Source organism: Argentina silus (genome assembly GCF_951799395.1).
Source record: "Argentina silus genome assembly, chromosome: 1".
In the NCBI taxonomy this organism is placed as follows: Eukaryota; Metazoa; Chordata; class Actinopteri; order Argentiniformes; family Argentinidae; genus Argentina; species Argentina silus.
Window position 1 is genome coordinate 18,013,604 of NC_139655.1, and position 19,341 is coordinate 18,032,944.

A 19,341-nucleotide genomic window follows, 5' to 3' on the forward strand; every position below is an offset into this window, starting at 1 on the left:
AGCGTAAACAGTGTGGTGGGGACTGGGTGACCACTGGTTACTGTCACCCTTCGGTTTTAATCTCCAAGACAGTTCTAGAACGCATACAGTACTTGAAAACTCAGCCTTCTGATGCGACAAATTTGTTTGAGTAATGTGTCCAAAAACATAGTGGCCAAGTCATCCTGTGTTATATCAAATGGATGGCATGGTCAACTTGAAATTACACGCCAAATTGACAAGACGGTCGCTTCCGATGTGTTTATTAATGTGATAATAAACTTGTAGGACTAAAGGCATATGCCATATGATTAATAAAGGCATGTGCCTAGTGAGACTATGGACGGCATAGGATATAGTATCACCAAACAACTCATATGATCTTTTCCAGGAGGCATTTTTGAACGTGGAATCTGTTCCTTTAATGCACGTCATTTGGGTATTTCCGCACCATGTTGAGGGGGTGGTGGCTGCAACTTGCATTGGAGACTCGAAGGCGGAGGTGGCGCGAGGGAGGCGAAAGAGCGATCTGTCAAGAGAAGTTTACCTTGTCCACGGCACAATCTATTTTAAAACAACCCATTGGGATAAGGCTTTTCTAACCAGTGTGGCTTAACCTGAAGTCGAAAATGGATGGTAAGTGGGCTTATCAATTGCTCTAAAAGTATTAGAAATGTGGTGTCTCTCATGTGAAGCTTACTGTAGCAACTTGTTTGCGCACAAGGGGAAGCCCCGTGCCATTGGTTTTGTACTGCCGCAGGAGGAGTCAATACAAAATAATGAAGAACACTGTCCTCAAGTTGCCAGGAAGTTGCTTTCAACCAAGATCATTATATAATCTAGAATTTCGCACACATCTGTAGAACCAAGAATCTCTCTCTCTTGCTCGAACATACTGGTTTTATGTTTGAGAGTTAATCTTAATGCACTAAGGGGATGAATTTCTATCCAGGCGTATTACGACTGTCATGAGGCCTTCTGATTCTCTTACACGGACGTTAGCAGGTCTTACAAATATGACATATTGGCCTAATGTCACGTTACCTGCACGGAAAATAACACATATAAATCACATAAAAATCAATTGTCTGCATATCTATGGCAGAAATATTTAGGCTACAATGAATGCCAATTTAGGAAATATGTATACAGTGACGCTAACATGTTTGTCTTGGTGAATTATATCAAGCTACGTAACAGTGCCTCCGGAGGAATGGATACATTGTTGACAATCCACTTGGTACTTTGTAGCCGTGTCCAATACCATCAGTGTTGCCAGATGTGATTGACAGTTTCCAGCCCAATCACAGCCTAAATCGCACCAATCCACTAAAAACCGCCCAAATCGGTTTTATTGGCTCGAAAACCCTATTTATGCGTATGCGCGAGAAAAGCAGGCGCGTCCCAATAGCATACTACTACACTACCGCTTTTCACTACAACTCGAATAGAAATAGAATGAGTAGAATGGACATGGTCCCTCAACCGACAGCAATTAGGATGACTACAAACCAATTAGAGCTTTCAATCGACCATGTAGGAAAGGCTATTTTTTTTAATAGATTTTTACTTTCCACCAACCTGTCATTTTCACACCTTGAATGGTCCAGTGAGCTAATCCTATCTCCAACAAAGATGATATTCACAAGATGAAGTATGTTTCATTAAAAAAATATGCCAAATATACACTCACCGGCCACTTTATTAGGTACACCTGCTTGGTAACGCAAATATCTAATCAGCCAATCACATGGCGGCAACTCAATGCATTTAGGCATGTAGACATGGTCAAGATGACCTGTTGAAGTTCAAACTGAGCATCAGAATGGGGAAGAAAGGTGATTTAAGTGACTTTGAACGTAGCATGGTTGTTGGTGCCAGACGGGTTGGTCTGAGTATTTCAGAAACTGCTGATCTACTGGGATTTTCACGTACAACCATCTCTAGGGTTTACAGAGAATGGTCCGAAAAAGAGAAAATATGCAGTGAGCGGCAGTTCTCTGGGCGAAAATGCCTTGTTGATGCCAGAGGTCAGAGGAGAATGGCCAGACTGGTTCGAGACGATAGAAAGGCAACAGTAACTCAAATAACCACTCGTTACAACCAAGATATGCAGAAGACCATCTCTGAACGCACAACACGTGGAACCTTGAAGCAGATGGGCTACAGCAGCAGAAGACCACACCGTGTGCCACTCCTGTCAGCTAAGAACAGGAAACTGAGGCTACAATTCGCACGGGCTCACCAAAATTGGACAATAGAAGATTGGAAAAATGTTGCCTGGTCTGATGAGTCTCAATTTCTGCTGCGACATTCAGATGGTAGGGTCAGAATTTAGCGTAAACAACATGAAAGCATGGATCCATCTTGCCTTGTATCAACGGTTCAGGCTGGTGGTGGTGGTGTAATGGTGTGGGGGATATTTTCTTGGCACACTTTGGGCCCCTTAGTACCAATTGACCATCGGTTAAACGCCACAGCCTACCTGAGTATTGTTGCTGACCATGTCCATCCCTTTATGACCACAGTGTATCTATCTTCTGATGGCTACTTCCAGCAGGATAACGCGCCATGTCACAAAGCTCAAATCATCTCAAACTGGTTTCTTGAACATGACAATGAGTTTACTGTACTCCAATGGCCATCACAGTCACCAGATCTCAATCCAATAGAGCACCTTTGGGGTGTGGTGGAACGGGAGATTCGCATCATGGATGTGCAGCTGACAAATCTGCAGCAACTGCATGATGCTATCATGTCAATATGGACCAAAATCTTTGAGGAATGTTTCCAGCACCTTGTTGAATCTATGCCACAAAGAATTAAGGCAGTTCTGAAGGCAAAAGGGGGTCCAACCCGGTACTAGCAAGGTGTACCTAATAAAGTGGCCGGTGAGTGTATGTAAAGCCATGGATTTTCCACAATATAGTACTTTACCCAAAAAGAGATCCACTTGTTTTGTTTTTCTCATTGATCATTTCTTCCTTTGGTGGGCTTTAAACATCACCGACTCCAGACAAGACCATCAACTGAACATATATGCAATCGATAGATCTCTCAAATACCATAATGATTTATATCCTACCACAGTCTACACATCGCGGCATAGAACTTTTCCTGATTGAGGTACACGTGTCAAGAAAACATTAATAATCGGTCATGACAAGTACCTCCCACAATGAGGGTGGTTGCTGCTTCATTCTGTGAGAAGTAACTGCGGGGCTCCATGGTGCCTCGCTCTAAAAACTCTGTGAGCCTCGATCTTGTGACTCGTAAATCTCAAGCAGCCAAAATTTGAGCAAGTCGGACAGATTTTATCCCCATCATGCAACAGTTATTGAAAGGTGCTGATTGGCACTGGTTGGTAACTGCTCAAAATGGACCCTCTCAAACATGGTCATTAACTTCAGCAGGTATCTGAAGTGGACCTCAACTTCTCCGACACTATTGGGACACCCTTCAAAATGGCGATACAAAAATGTATTTCTGGGTCAAGAGTAGAAATTATAGTGAAGGTGGAAAGGAGATCTTTTCTTGAGTAATGTGCCGCAAATATTATTGTGGTAAATAAAGCCGATTTGGTTCTTCCAGGTAGACAACTTAGTTTAGCGGAATACATATCATCATTCTATTTCTATGCAAGTGGTAGTGTTATAGTAGTGAAAAGGGGAAGTGAAAAGTTTTGGGACACACTCAAGGCCTGTACAACCCTCCATGCAACAAATAATATAGCAAATATTGCAACTCACAGACCATGGCAAACACAAATTGCGATGTGTATACAGTGCGTCATTCATGTAGGCCTACCAGCAGAGGGAGCAATAAAGATGACCAAAAATGTCAATAGAGACTTTTTATAACCTCAGTAGCGTCATAGTACGAGAAACAAAGCCATAATAATCTGGCATATCAAATACATAAGTGGGCCTGCGAGCCCTGTACACTAGAGTTAATATAAGAGAGAGATGGAAATTAGGAGTTTGTTTTACTGCAAACGTGGTTAAATTAGAAGATATTGTGACACTCCATGAACTAAAAAAGTGCAGAAAAAAGCCTGGCCGCATTGGGAGTTGGAACACATAAACTCATGGAGATTAATAATGCTTCTGTTGTTTCTAATGCTTGGTATAGTTAATGTCTCACCTACACAGGCGGTGACTGAAATGTAACACACTTATTAAATGATACATGGCACACTTTTGGCTCTGATATAAGAACATTCTGTACTGGGTCATTTAATGTCAGTAAGTAAACAAGCCATGACACACACCATCTCATTGTTCTGAAATGGTTTCTGTAGTTAGAAACAGATAAGATACGTTTTCCTGCATCATTGTTTTGTAGAAATATAGTTTTATCTTATCTTAGAAATAAGATAATTGATTGTACACAAATTAGCTAGGGCTGGGCGTTATTTACAGTATTGGACAGTACTTTTTGTTTCTTAATAATGCAAATTCAAAATATGTTTTATGAGTATGAATTATCTCTACTCAATTCATAGCTCACTTCAAAACATTAGCCTAGCACCAAAGATACAGGGAATATATATATATATATACCTAAGCCTGTATAAAATAAGTTAAGCTGTCATTGGGAATATTCAGACAGTCACATATTTGATAGGTCTATGCACAATGCTACCTGTTTCTGTCACATCGTAGCCATGAAGTCTGTTAAACATTCATAGTAAAGGATGACATGCGAAGAAAAATTATCTTCTCCTGTCCTGGATAGTAGCCAATTTTCCTATCCCGTATCAATCCCACTATAACCTAAAATCCTGACTCCTGTCTCAATGAAAATTACACACTTTATTCTGTAATGCATAGGCTGCATTGTTAAAGCACATATAGCGGCTATTTATTAATCTCCTCTATTTTGTTTCACGCAGATTCTCTGCTGTTTAGTGTATGAAAAGCTAACATTTACATGTTGTCATAGTGTGTTGTATATTCCTATTAAAATTATGAATTAAATTGTTGGCCGCACACAGTCTCCATGTTTTAAAAGGAGAGGAGCAAAACCAGTATTGAAGGTATAGTAAAAATCCATATTACAGCTTGGATCCTTATTGGTATATAAATAAGGGTATACTTCCCAGCCCTAAGATTTGCCATTTTCATTTTGTGGGATTCATATAAGATTCAATAGAATTCAAACCCCGAATCCGATTTGGACCCAAATCCTACCTGATAATGATTAAGACATGAGGAATCTAAAACAATGGTAAGAAATCACCAATGAACCCTCCAAACCCCTCCTTTAGGAGATTTTATCGCCCAGTATGGAATATCAGTTATCTATGTCTGACAAGTAATATAAAGCTGCAGCTTGGAGTTTTGTGTCTTCATACTATATAATGTATTTCTGATTAATCTGGTAATCTGGAGGTTGCTCTGTCCAAAGGTATCAGTCATGTGATATTGTCCCATTATACAATGTGATAATCTTGTACTCTGTCCACTAGATTGCACTGTCCCTGCTATTAGGGGAAATGGTCCAACTGAAATTAATTGTTCTCAGTGTTAATTCACAATTTAACCTTCAAATGATAATTATTTATCCATGTAGAGTGAGGAGGACTAATTTGGGACACTTATTATTATTGTCTGACATGATATTATATTATATATGGTAGGCCTATCTTATGAGTGGACATTATAGGGACAATGATGTTGTTATTTAAGGGATGTGTTTTAACTTTAAAACAAGGGAGAATTATTATTTTATATTATATTTATATAGCATATTTCAACCACCTCACAGAGAGAGGGTTGGGCTGCATTGTACTTACTATTGGTATTCAGTCTCTCCTTGGACTCGAGCAATACATGTACTGTAGAGACATAGACACCGTAGACACCTACTGCTCCATTGAACTAACTCAGATAATGGAGAGAGCTGTGAGGTGGTTGAAAAAACCCTGGGTACAACACCTTTGTCTCTGTGTTTTCTTGGCTTTATTCAGCTGTGTATTTCTGGCAGGTCTGGCTGCTTTTGTGTAAAGGGGAACCTGCTCTGTTTCCTTCATGTAGGCTACAAGCATCCAGTGGATTTCTATTTTTAATTAACAAAAGCTTTGGATGTGGATTTAGGTTGATCACACTTACTGACGTATTTGTGTCTACTTCTCCCATAGGAATGTATGGATGGGGACAGGCCCCATTGAACCAAGGTAAGTGCAGTTCATCTCACACTGTATGACTGTTTTACATTCGTCTGTAAGCTATTTAATGTTGTGACTCACACACTAGGCATCCTTCATGACCAGCCTTAATGAGTAAGCCTTCTTCAAAGTTAGCAGTTACATTGTGTAAGCCCCTCTCTTCCCCCATACAGGTCATCCCTTCATAGAAATCATTGAGCAGCCCAAGCCGAGGGGCATGAGGTTCAGGTACAAGTGTGAGGGGCGCTCAGCGGGCAGCATCCCAGGAGAAAAGACCAACGACACCACCAAGACGCACCCCGCCATCAAGGTCAGGTCAACACTAGTGCTGATACCACACATATTATCTTCATGTTGAACTACAGTATTTGTCCTATTATTATGTTTTTAAATGCCAGAGCCAGTGTTTACATTGCAAAAATCATCACTACCTGTTACAACACACACTCTGACGCAGATGAGGGATACTGTTCATCCATGTTAATTTGGCATGCCAATCAAAGTCAAAGTGGCTTTATTGTCAATTCTTCACATGTCAAGACATACAAAGGAATCGAGAGGACGTTCCTCACTCTCCCACGGTGAGACAGATAAAGTGCCCAGGCACAACAGATAACACATACTAAAAGTAAAACATTCAATAAAAATAATTTAAACAGTGCAAAAAGAGCAGTCAGTAAAGACAGTAAATAGCAGCCAAATACTGTGTATTCTGTGTACAAATAATAGTGCAATAGTAGATTGTAGCAATAGAATAGTGGATTGTCCAGAGTCCAGGGTTGGGAGGGGGGGGGGGTGGTTGGGAGGGGGGGGTGGTTTCAGCTTCCTGACAGCTTGGAGGATGTGGCTGGGGGAAGTGGGGGAAGTTACCCAGTATAAGTATTTACCCCTTATGTGTCATAACCATAGTGTAATGGATTGAAGAGGTAGATGAGATTTTTACAGTGATGTCATATTAATTACCATCTTACCTTGCTCACTCTTGCAGGTGCACAACTACAGCGGCCCCCTACGTGTGCGCATTTCCTTGGTGTCAAAGAACATGCCTTACAAGCCCCACCCTCACGAGCTAGTGGGAAAAGACTGCAAACATGGCTACTATGAAGCAGACCTGCAAGAGAGACGAGTACACAGGTAGACACAAGGGTGTGTTGGCGGGTGTGAGTAGAGGTGTGATGAAATACAAACAAACAATGTGATGAAATACAAACAAACAAAATGTACTGTGCAGTGTGCACCTGCCAGCATCTTGATAGAGGAGTGAGAACACTTTATACCAGGGTGAAATCTGTTGCTGAAATTATTTAAAAGTTAAAAATGTAGACAGTATGACCATCTAGATCAGTTAAAGGTGGTTTACACAGTCTGTATAAAAAAAATGCTAGAACCAGAGGACAGCTAAACCCGAGCGCTCAATTGTGACTGTTTTCACTTTCTCTTACTCTCACTCCCTCTGTTTGTTTTCAGTTTTCAGAACCTGGGCATTCAGTGTGTGAAGAAAAAAGATGTGTCTGAAGCAATTACTTGCAGGCTGCAGACCCAAAATAACCCCTTCAACAGTAAGTACAAACACACACACACACACACACACACACACACACACACAGGGGAACTGTGCTGTCTGGACCCCTTGGTGTCCCAGCCAATCTATGACACACACAGTTCATGACCAACTACTATTTTTTATGATCATTGCCCTCATTTTATCAAATATTGTGTGTGAATAGGAATTATGTTGTTCTTTTTTGACCTCTAATATGACAAGATGCAGTCCTTGTCAGTGCGAGGTGCCACACCCATGCCTTTGTGTTTTGTCTGCAGTTACCGAGGCGATGGTGTGGGAGGAGGAGTTTGACCTGAATGCAGTCAGACTATGTTTCCAGGCCTCTTTTACTCTAGCCACAGGGGAACTATGTCCTCTGCCGCCTGTGGTGTCCCAACCAATCTATGACAACAGTGAGTCCGAAACACACACACACACACACACACACACAAGCTCATTATGTACACACTCACTCATCTGTCACCTTTCAGACCACTCTGTTCCTGTTTCAGTGTTAACATTCATGTCAGTTTCAGACATTTATAGGAATGCACCAGATAACCTCAGTGTCCCTTTTCTACTCTCCTTAATTCCATTACTCTCTCTCTCCCTCTCTCATAGGAGCACCTAACGCAGCAGAACTGAAGATCTGCAGAGTGAACAGAAACTCTGGAAGCTGCAGAGGAGGGGATGAAATATTCCTACTTTGTGACAAAGTGCAGAAAGGTTATTCTGTCTTGTCTTTCTGTCAGTCTCAAAGCAAGTCTATCTGTGGCACCCCTCAAAATGCAGGTGTCATGCTTTCCTTGTTGTTGTTGAAGACCAGTCTTGGTCTTGTTAATTCACAATCTCATTACCTCTATTTGTGGTGTTAAAGGCTTGAGCCTATTAGTTATTTTAGCTCCTTCCAACAGCTAACTTCCTCTTTCTGTGTGCCTTCTTTTGAAGTTCCTCTGCGAAAATCAATTTTAATGTATAGTTCCTCCCCATTTGCCTACTAACAGTGTTGCAAAGTTAAGTAAAGCGCAATATTTACCCCCCCCCCGCCCCAGATTCTAATTGTTTTCGTCCTCTCACCTAGTTCTTGTTTACGCACTACTACTACTAACTGCTTAAGTGAGGGATATGAAATATGGTAGAAGCGTCTTAAACATTGACTTTCTCAGCTTGGAATTACTCCCATTACTTTGGTAGGACAAAATGACGAGAACATGCAACATTTTGGGGTATAATGCAAAAGTAATATTAGGAATAGTGTAACAAATTACTTTTCTTAGGGAGTAATAAGTTAAGTAATTTGTTATTGTTGAAAGAACTAATGAGTCATAGATAATATATTAACTTTAGAGTAACGACCCCAACACTGCCTACTAGCAACTGCTTGCCACTGTTCCACTGATGGATAACTGTTGGTCAAGCAAATAACCATTGCCCTGACACAAGCAAATTAATCATGGCTCTGTTTGAATACTCTTACAATGTATCCTTCCTTTTTTCTGTGAAGAAATCACTGATTGGTGAAAGGAATGCAGTGAAAGGCTTGCTTTCAATTCAACCATGTTAGATCATTGATAAAGGGAGGGAGAGTTTATTTTAAAATGAGTTGAACAGGACCCAAGACCTCTCTTGCTTGGTCACATGGAAGAAGAAAAAAAATTCATGATGCATACATCAGTATCACAAAAGTCTGGTAACTAGCTCAGATCTCACCCGCGAACCTCCCCTATCCTCCTCTTCTACAGAAGACATAGAGGTGCGCTTCTTCCAAGACTCTTGGGAGGGGAAGGGCACCTTCTCTCAGGCGGACGTCCACAGGCAGGTGGCCATCGTGTTCAAGACACCAGCCTACCGCGACACCAACCTGACGGAGCCGGTGAGGGTGAAGATGCAGCTCCGCCGGCCATCAGACCGTGAGGTCAGCGAGCCAATGGACTTCCAGTTCCTGCCCTCTGACCCAGGTCACTGCCAGTTCAGTTGCTATGACAGTTAACTATGTCTCTATGACAACATACCTGTGCCTCAATGCATATTAATCTGTTCATTGTCAAAGTAAGCCTACACACTTAAAGAGATGCTACAAGAGTTTTGTATATTTTCAGTCACTAGTTCTAAAATCAGCACTCACAAGCCAAAAATGGGTCCCTGAAATAGACAGAAATATTGTCATGATATTACCTGATTGAACAGAGAGGGGCACACTTCCTCACTCCCATGAGCAAAAACTTATTTAGCAAGTTTCTTGGCTTAACTCACAAACTGCCAAATAATTCTGGAACAATACTTTGATTTTTGACACTGTAGAATGTTGACAATTTGGCTGACTTTATTCACCCTCAGCACTAAATGAGTTAAACTGAGGACTGTAGTCGAATGAGATAAGAAATTGATCAACAATATATCATGAACCATACAGTCAACCTTTAAGCTAACATTTTATGTGAAGAATTGGCAACCAAAACCTGTAGCACCTCTTTAAAAGAAAGAATACTGGTGGCTATCAGTTGGCTACTGGTGAACTGGTGGCTGTCAGTTGGCTACTGTAGATATTAGTTGTGGTTTTGACACTTCTGCCTTTTCCCTCTACAGATGAATATAGACTGATGGAGAAGAGAAAACGTACAGAGGGAATGTTCCAAAATCTGAAGCTGGGAACCATGACACCTGGTAGGTGTTAAGAAGGATTTACACCAGGGCTACTTATTCAACTATATTTTTAAGGGGGCCAGACATTTTCTGTTATATGCAGGGGGGCCAGACATTTTCCACACACATGCGATTATTCTTCCTAACAACTGTATACACTTGTAAAACAACGCAAAACACCAGTATATTCTTATAAAGTGGCCTATGTAAGTGCAATTTTCTTTCTTTTGAATAACTTTTCTCACTTACTGGATATGAACACAGCACACACTCTTTTTCCCTTCTAATGAGAGAAATTGCAGTTCTTCATTAGGCAAGAGCAGAAGAGTTTGGTTCATATGAAGTCAATTCTAGGGGCAATTCTCAGGCAATGATGAAGATGTTCATTTGTCAGGAGGCAATGGGTGTTTGTTTTAATAGCGTTCATGTGAAAAAAGCTGGATTCACACGTGCATTGATGGAAACAGTTAAGACAAAATGGCAATCTTCGTGTTTAGGAATTGCTCTCCATTGACATGCTCCATCCAAAACTTAGCACAACCCACAGACTGAAGTGCCTGCCTCAGATCAGTTAGTCTAGCAGCGTTGCAAGAGTTCCCATCAGTGGATGGGAGCAGATATGGCAGAAGCAAGATGTCCATCGCCAGAAATCCGAGCCGAGGTAAGCCAACTAGTCTGGCCTCACTCCAAGAAGAAGAAGAGACGGAGCCATAAAAGCACTATTAGTAAAAATAAGAAAAATAAATAGAAGGCAAAGCAAGCTAACTGAAGGCAAGTTTAAATAAGTGTGTTTTGAGAAGTTTCTTAAAGGTGTTAAGAGTTTCTGCCTCTCTGATATTGCCTGGTAGGGCGTTCCAAAGCTTAGGGGCATAGCAGCTGAAAGTCACCTCAACGCTTCTATTATGGTTTGCTTTTGGAATCACCAAGAGAGAAGTAGTGAAGGATCTAAGGGTTCTATTAGGCACATATTCCTGAATGCAGTCACCCAAGTATCTTGGTGCTAAACCTTTTACCATTTTGAAAACCAGAAGAAGAACCTTCAAATCTATTCTAAAACACATAGGTAGCCAGTGTAGTGTACGGAGTGCTGGGGTAATGTGGTCTTTTTGTGTGAGTCAATACTCTTGCAGCTGCATTCTGAACTAACTTGTTTAATACTTTTCTGGGGGAGACGGCTATTGCAGTAGTCTAGTCTAGCTGATAAGGCTATGCATAAGCTTTTCTGCTTCTGCTTGTTGGAGGAAAGGTTTGACCTTTGCGATGTTTCTTAAATCAAAAAAAGGCAACTCTAGTAACATTTCTTATATGCGGCTCGAACGTTAGGTCATTATCTCAAGTTACAAGTTTATTGTTATTGTCTCATACACGAGTGCAGGGAGTAAAATTCTTTGGCTCGGTTCCATGACAATGCAGCATACAAATATTACAATATGCAGTAGTGCAATGAAATAAGGACAAGACAATAAGTGACAGTACAAGATAAGTGAGACAGTTGGACAGTGCCGATTGTTGGAGACACATAAGACAATAGACATGACACAATTGCAGTATAAATAGTAAAGTAAAAAGTAAAGTGGGTCAGTGGAATGTCATTATTATTGCACTGTGTCGTTGGTGTAAGAGGTGGTTGTTTAAAGTGACTGTGTGCTGGTAAGTCCATTCTGTGGGTGTGATGGGGGTAAAGTCATGAGTTTGGGGTAGGCTTATTCATGAGCCTGATGGCCTGGGGGAATAGCTGTCGGTGAGCCTCTGAGTTTTGGCCCTGAGGCTCCGGAGGAGGCTCCATCTTTTGGACGGCAACAGTTCCAACGGGCTGTGGTTGGGGTGGCTGGGGTCTCTGATGATCCTCCGGGCTTTGCTGACACATCGCTTGTTGTATATGTCCTGGATGTAGGGAAACTCACATCCACTGATGCGCTCAAAGGTCCGCACCACCTTCTGCAGCGCCTTGCGGTTGAGGGCGGTGCAGTTGCCGTGCCAGGCAGTGATGCATCCCGTCAGGATGCTCTCGGTAGTGCCCCTGTAGAAGGTCCGCAGGATCTTGGGCCCCATGCCAACCTTCCTCAGCCGCCTGAGGTGAAAGAGGCACTGCTCTGCCTTTTTCACCACCTGATTTGTGTGCTCGTCCCAGGTGAGGTCGTTGGAGATATGGATGCCAAGGAACTTAAAGCTGTTGACCCTCTCTACTGCGGACCCATTCATGGTCATAGGGTCCTGTTCCCGGCCTTTCTTCCTGAAGTCCACCACCAGCTCCATGGTCTTGTCGATGTTGAGGGAGAGGTTGTTCTCCTGGCTGTACTGGGCCAGGCAGTCGACCTCTCTCCTGTAGGCCATCTCATCGCCGTGGTGTCATCAGCGAATTTGATCAGAGTTAGAGCCATGAGTGGCCACGCAGTCGTGGGTGTACAGGGAGTAGAGGAGGACTCAGGACACAGCCCTGGAGGGCTCCTGTGTTGAGGGTCAGGGGGGTGGAGGTCTTCGAGCCCATTCTCACCACCTGTCGTCGGTCCGACAGGAAGTCCAGTATCCAGTCGCATAGGCTGGGGTTGAGGCCTAGGTTTCTCAGCTTGGTGTCGAGCCTGGAGGGGACAATAGTGTTGAATGCTGAACTGTAGTCAACGAACAGCATCCTCACGTAGGTGTTCCTCTTCTCCAGGTGGGTGAGGGCAGAGTGGACTGTGGTGGCGATGGCGTCGTTAGTGGATCTGTTTTGCCTGTAGGCAAATTGGTGAGGATCCAGGGTGGGAGGGAGCATGCTACAGATCTGGGCCTTGACATGCCTCTCAAAGCATTTGCTCACGATGGGAGTGAGAGCAACAGGGCGCCAGTCGTTTAGGCATGTTACCTTGTTCTTCTTCGGCACTGGGACAATGGTGGATGACTTGAAGCAGGAGGAAACTGTTCCTGTGGAGAGGGAGAGGTTGAATATGTCCGTGAACACACCAGCCAGTTGCGCTGCGCACACTTATCTATAACAACGCCTAGGTTCTTCTGCCTCCCGACTACAGCATAGGCCCAGATGCTCTAGATTTTTTTTATATTTTATCTCTTTGAGGTCTTGGTCCAACCACAATGACTTCTGTTTTGTCGTTCAGTTGGAGAAAATTCTGGGACATCCACACTTTTGTCTATTAGACATTTTTCCAGTGAGCTGAGTGGACTTGTATCACCAGGAAACACAGAAATGTACAATGGTGTGTCATCCAACTGTGGAAATTGACACTATGCTTTCTAATGATGTTACCCAGTGGCAGCATGTACAAAGAGAACAGTACAGGCTCAAGAATAGATCCTTGAGGGACCCCGCAGGTAATACCAACTGTGTCTGACACAGCGTCTCCTAGTGCAACAACAAAATCTCTCCCAGCAAAGTAAGATTTAAACCACTCCAGTACTGGTTCCGAAAGACCCACCCAATGTTCCAGACGGTGCACCAAAATGTTGTGATCTACTGTATCAAAGGCAGCACTCAAATCCAGTAAAACTAGAACAGCAACACCACCACTGTCAATGGTTACCCGAAGGTCATTTACAACCTTTACCAGAGCAGTCTCTGTGCTATGGTTAGATCGGAAGCCTGACTGGTATGTCTCAAGGGTGTTGTGTGTAACCAGGAATTGATTCAGTTGTCTAAAAACTATTTTTTCAAGGATTTTACTTAAAAAAGGGAAATTTTTGACAACAGAGCTGTCTAAATGCCTCTTTTTCAGTGTTGGTCTCACAATGGCAGATTTCAAGGCGGTTGGGAATTTGCCAGCTGATAAAGAACAGTTCTTCAAGTAAACAATCATACACCTTTTTAAAGAACTTAGTGGGGATGTGATCAAGTGAGCAGGTTGAGGACTTCATCTGAGAGAGAACTTCACTCACAGCTTGCGTGTCAACTTGCTCAAATGAATCCATATGGCACCAAATATCAGATCTGTTTTTTTCATATTCAAAATTGATCAAAACAAAAATTGATGGTCTAAATTGATGGGCGGGCCAGATCTCCCTCCGATCTCCCACCAGTTGAATAAGCCTGATCTACATTATGTCACTGCAATGTGAAGCAGTTTCCTCTAATGGTGTTCTTTATGGTTTATATGCAATTGTGTTTGTTGTAATTTCAGGGGCTTTACCACCAGAGAGGAGGCCTTTACAAACTGCTAGGAGAACAGTCACTGCAAGGCCACCAGCTACTAGTGTCCAGCCTGGTAAACCTTGTTTTGCATCTTTGATAACTGCTGTGTTCTGCCAATTTGAACACACTTTAATTCATAGGTTCAACTTTTTAAAACTTTCTTTAAGTGCAGATTGTATAGTATACAATTGTGATTAAGTGTTTGCGTTTTGCTTCCTGCAGTGGTGAACCCAGTGGCGGCCGCTTCTGTCCCCTCTATGAAGCCCCAGTCCTTCTACAGCCCTCAGCCAGGCCAGCTGTTCTCAATGCAGCCCAAAGCAGAAGCCTCCTCCACCATCATCACAGGCGAGTCCTGGAAATTCCTCACCAGCATCACCCTGGACTCCCAGCCCAAAGCTACCCTTGTGCCCAGCTTCACTTCCCAGGCTGCACCCCCCTCTTCCTCCCAGGACTACCCCACTGTCAATCTGTCAGACCTCCATGGCTTCACCTTTTCCACCTTCACTAACCCCCAGGAGCCAGTAAACGCAGCTCCACAGGTGGTCACCACTGAGCCCGCCGCCCCCTTTGGGGTCCAGGGCACTCAGTTCAGGGTGGAGGCTCCCATGGGTGATGACGAGCTGCTAGAATTTCCCAGCTTCTCCGAGACTCAGCCTGTGGGCACCCTGGACAGCATCAACATTGACGACTTCCAGGCTCTGCTGGGTCAGAGTGGCCTGGCAGGAGAGGGGCCAGGGTGCAGTGTGACATCCACATCCACTGTGACTCCAGCGCCCTGCCACCTTGCCTCCACTGCCACTGTCCAAAACAACGCTGCCCAGAACCCTGTAGACCGCAGCAGCACATGGATGAACTACCCCAACAGCATTGTCCATCTGCTGCAGAGCGAGGGCATGATGGACAATTCCACCGACTATGCTAGCCAGCCGCCCAACCTAGACGAACTGGACAACTTCAGCTCCATGGACGAAGACCGTCTCCTGTCCATCCTGAACTGCGGGAACCAAACTGGTTTTGTGTCGGGACACCAGACCTAGATATCACACACTTGTTTTAGTGACATATTTATAACTCCCACACCCCAGCAAACGTTTCATATGCCTCCTAACCCCTCAGACCCAACTCCCTTCTAACCAAACATCCCTTCTGCAAGGACTTAATATTCTATAAGGCAATGGAAATGAAGGACTTGCTAATTTAGAGTCTGAAGGTTGTGCTCTCCTCTATGCGGACATGCTTGAGTACCTTGCTGGTACTCAATGGAAAGAGTTTGTAGAGGGGAAAGCTTAAGGGGGACCTTTGTATCTGTTAGTCAGTAGTTGACACAAGGATGAACTTTATCAGGAGAAATGTCCTTTGTCTGTCTTGTCAACTAAAGATGCACCCCACTGGATTCTATATATACCCTAGTTTGTGTTTTGTCTCCAAATAGGAGACAGTGGTATTCACTCCTGGTCCAGTAGAGCTTCAACGTTCAAATGAGCATTAGGGCATATTAGAGTAATTCTTATGGATATGTGTATGGAGTACTGTAGTTCCAATTTAGAACAATCACTAGCTGAAAATGACCAGGAGTTAATATCACTGGCTCAGGTATTCTAAAGTCCTGTCCATTTTCTGCTTGTAGTTTACTGTGGTGGCCAGAAAGTTTTACATGAATTGAACCCTTGGACCAAGCCTTTGAACCAACCATGACACCAGTTCTATTGTCTCAAAACTGAACTGACTTTCAAATACTTTTGATTATGATTGCACTTAATGTTCAGGAGATTACCCCTTACATACTCAACCACTTTATGTCTTGAGGCCTTTTGGGTTGGTATTTGTCTTTCAAAGAAATTTCAAAATATGTTTTAATAAGATAATCGAAAAGATTATTACTTTGTCATTGTCTTTTAGATTGTGCTCTCTATCTGCAAAGTAATTGTATACTATCTCAAAAGTGAAGAGATTGAAAGGTGAGATGGATTTAACAATATATTAGCTAAGACATTTTTGATGGTTGAATTACAATATAACATTTGAAATCTATTGGTGAAAGGCTAAATATTTCACAAGAAGGGAATAAAGCTCACAATTATCTAGCTGCCAACGGAAAGCCTTACTTGTTTGTCCATCTATTTGTAGATGGGTTGTCCAGTTTTGCCTGTAATTAGCATTATCACCTCCAATCCAAATAACAATCTGAATTGTTTTTTAGTTTCTGGCTCTGGAGGATACTGCATGGTAGTATAACTGCAAATATCAACATTCACTGTATAACAAGATGACAATATTTTTTTTTTTTGTCTTATCAGTGTATCGAGGTTGGGATTTCCATGTGGGAAATGCAGTCAACTAATCCTGGTGACAGATATTGAAAATGATTAGACATTAACATCCGGAAGTGTAACCATTGTCATTTTATGTTTCAATACATTTTCACTGCAGGAAGGATATTGCCTATAAATGTAAAGCGTATCCAAATGTAGCAGATGCACTGACATGGTGTGTAAAAAGACTCATTCTGTACATTATCTCAAGTATCCTATCTGACAATCACTGTCAATGATGCTCTCATTTACAGTGTGGTTTGCTTCAAGACCACTATTATTATTGTAATCAGTGATGCTTTATTGTATATGGTCTAAATCTGCAGTTCATTTTCTATAAGAAATCAAGACGTTTTAAACATAACTCTGTACTAAAGCTGCCTTGGAAATAGTGTGATATTTTGTACAAGCAATGAATAAAATGAATGAACAGTTTTTGTTTTTTTTGGTAATTGATTGTAAAGCTTTTTCAGAAATGGAACTCACACTAGTGTTACCCAAAAGGAGGCCTTCCTGCTTCAAAGCAAACTTTATTTGGCAATTATGTAAATTAACTCATAACAGCAAGTACAAAAGAAATATTAAATACAAACAATTTAAAAGTTATGATTAATGCACAAATTGTACAACAGAAATAATCACTTCATGAGATGCCTTGCATAAATTGTAAAACATAAAAATAAAGTCACTTCATTAGATGCCTTGTAATGTTAATGTATCCTTAAGACATCAAAAGTTACGGTACACTCTACTCTCAGTTTTCTTTTGAATACAAATCTTTTGAATACAAATACAAAATTCAGATATTCTTCCCATATGTGTCTGCCTTGTGGACATATATAGGCCTATAGGAAGAAGCAAAGGAACAGCATATCCCAGACACTTCAGCGAATTAAGTGAACCAAACCCAAGTCAAACAGTACTCCACAACTTAACCCATGGCATGTGTCCTGTCCGCTGCTACCCCTTTTCCCACTCTCCTTTTTGATGTCCTATGTGACCTCCAGATTGGTGATTTTGTTGATGATGTGGGAGCGTCTGGGCACACACTCCAGGTCGAACTTGCTCTCATATATGGTGGGGCAGAGCTTCCAACAGTTGTTTCGGTAGATGCCCAGGTAAGTATACACATCCGGCTTGTACGAGAGCGGACACTTAACCCCTGTTGCCCGGATGACAGCATCCAGCCTCATAACCTGGTTCTCATCTGTGAAGTTCTGGTTGTAGGCACAGATGACATGCTTACTGTCAGACTTGGGGTCTCGTGGGCTCACTTTGGCCAGGGAGATCTTCCTATCCAGGGCAGCTCTAGCCACACACTCCCAGGCATGGTCCACCTTGAAGCCTGTGTCCAAGTGCATCAGCCACTTCCCTGTAAGCACACCATGGTTCAGTGCCAGTTCCTTCACTGTTTGGAAGCTGACAGGCCTGCCACTGGCCAACAGCCTCTCCCAGCTCTCCTGCAGTCCGGTGACATCACCAGTGCTAGGACAGTGGTCTGGGCCCAGAACAGCAATCCACCCCACAGGACCTTTACCGCCTTCCTCATCCCCAAACCGTCCCACTTGTGATGGCCTGTTGGTTTCCAGCCAGCTGTCAAATTCGGCTTTAGGTGTTTTGCGTGAGTCAAATACAATCCAAGGATCCATGTCTGCGGCCATGGCCTCTGCTGCATAGCTCTCAGCAGAGAGAGGCTCAGGATTCTCCACTTCACCCTCCCCTGGAACATCTTCCTCCATGGTACTCAATACGAGGGTTTTATGGATTGGGTTTTGAGCAGTGGTCAGCTGTGTGCCCAATGTCCCTGTTGAACAGCATTAAAGTTAGCTAGCTAGTGTGAGTAGGAATTAGTAAGAAACCCAGTTTACTCATAACTGAATTCATGATACACATTACAACCTCTTCGAAGTTCAACGTGATACCCCAGTGACGGCATGATATCTAGGTGTAATAGTAGTTAATTACAGTATGTATAACCTGGTCTGCAGTTTGTTAGATACTAAATTGCTTTGTAATCTTCTGGCTATACGCCAGCAATGGGTTTCGCAAATTAGATAGCCTACCGATATAGAGCTAGCTGGTTGGCATGATGCTGCAATATCTCTCACTCGAACCCGCAGAGTATGTCTCCAGCTTCACCTATAATTACATTGTACTTGTAAAACAAACAGCAAACTTACAGCGCTCTAATTTGTTATTTTCTTGTGATGACAGCTGTTATTTACCAGCTTGTATGTCTTGGTTAGCTGGCAAGCTAGCTGCAAGGCTCCATGATTATTTCAATCTCAACCGCTAAACTTTATTGAAAAGCCCCAGTAAGACAATAACGAAACGTTATCTCGTAAAAGTCAAAAGTAACGACTGATTCGTGGATTTAAACTTTTTTTTTTTGTAAAAACGTTTAGAACGTTGCATTGTAGTTTACCTCGAGGACAATCCTTTAATAGCCAATGATGTGCGCCTTTACGTTTGTTTACAAAATAGAAGCTCGTGTGCTGTCTATTTGACCAGACAGTGTGAGTGACCCTACGGAACGTGAGACCCTGCGGAACCAACCTCTCCAAGGCAAGGG

At 42.6% G+C, this 19,341-nt stretch overlaps 2 protein-coding genes across 4 annotated transcripts; one reads left to right on the forward strand and one right to left on the reverse strand.

Annotated features, from left to right (window-relative positions):
* Positions 1–474: 474 nt before the first annotated feature.
* rela (v-rel avian reticuloendotheliosis viral oncogene homolog A) lies at positions 475–17,204 on the forward strand. The gene is made up of 11 exons (XM_083681133.1): positions 475–615; positions 6,122–6,157; positions 6,322–6,458; positions 7,137–7,282; positions 7,616–7,707; positions 7,970–8,104; positions 8,313–8,417; positions 9,434–9,649; positions 10,278–10,355; positions 14,447–14,530; positions 14,680–17,204. Exons 1-11 carry the CDS (start codon positions 609–611, stop codon positions 15,492–15,494), a joined length of 1,851 nt encoding a protein of 616 aa, XP_083537259.1. The 5' UTR covers positions 475–608; the 3' UTR covers positions 15,495–17,204.
* Positions 15,972–19,261, reverse strand: cUnh11orf68 (chromosome Un C11orf68 homolog). Of its 3 annotated transcripts, none has more exons than XM_083681148.1 (2): positions 18,995–19,261; positions 15,972–18,573 (listed from the first exon to the last, which is right to left on the reverse strand). In XM_083681148.1, the coding sequence occupies exon 2, from the start codon at positions 18,506–18,508 to the stop codon at positions 17,762–17,764; it is 747 nt and encodes a 248-aa protein (XP_083537274.1). In that variant the 5' UTR covers positions 18,509–18,573; positions 18,995–19,261; the 3' UTR covers positions 15,972–17,761. The 3 variants fall into 3 exon arrangements, with proteins under 3 accessions (XP_083537274.1, XP_083537272.1, XP_083537273.1); XM_083681146.1 differs by having other exon boundaries at positions 18,950–19,261; XM_083681147.1 differs by lacking the exon at positions 18,995–19,261 and adding an exon at positions 18,833–18,936.
* Positions 19,262–19,341: the final 80 nt, after the last annotated feature.

Excerpts from the sequence above, each read along its gene's own strand:
- rela (XM_083681133.1), top strand. Across the intron at positions 6,459-7,136 it reads AGACGCACCCCGCCATCAAG|GTGCACAACTACAGCGGCCC; the intron begins GTCAGGTCAACA and ends TCACTCTTGCAG. Across the intron at positions 7,283-7,615 it reads CAAGAGAGACGAGTACACAG|TTTTCAGAACCTGGGCATTC; the intron begins GTAGACACAAGG and ends GTTTGTTTTCAG.
- cUnh11orf68 (XM_083681148.1), bottom strand. The coding sequence starts at position 18,508 with ATGGAGGAAGATGTTCCAGGGGAGGGTGAAGTGGAGAATCCTGAGCCT.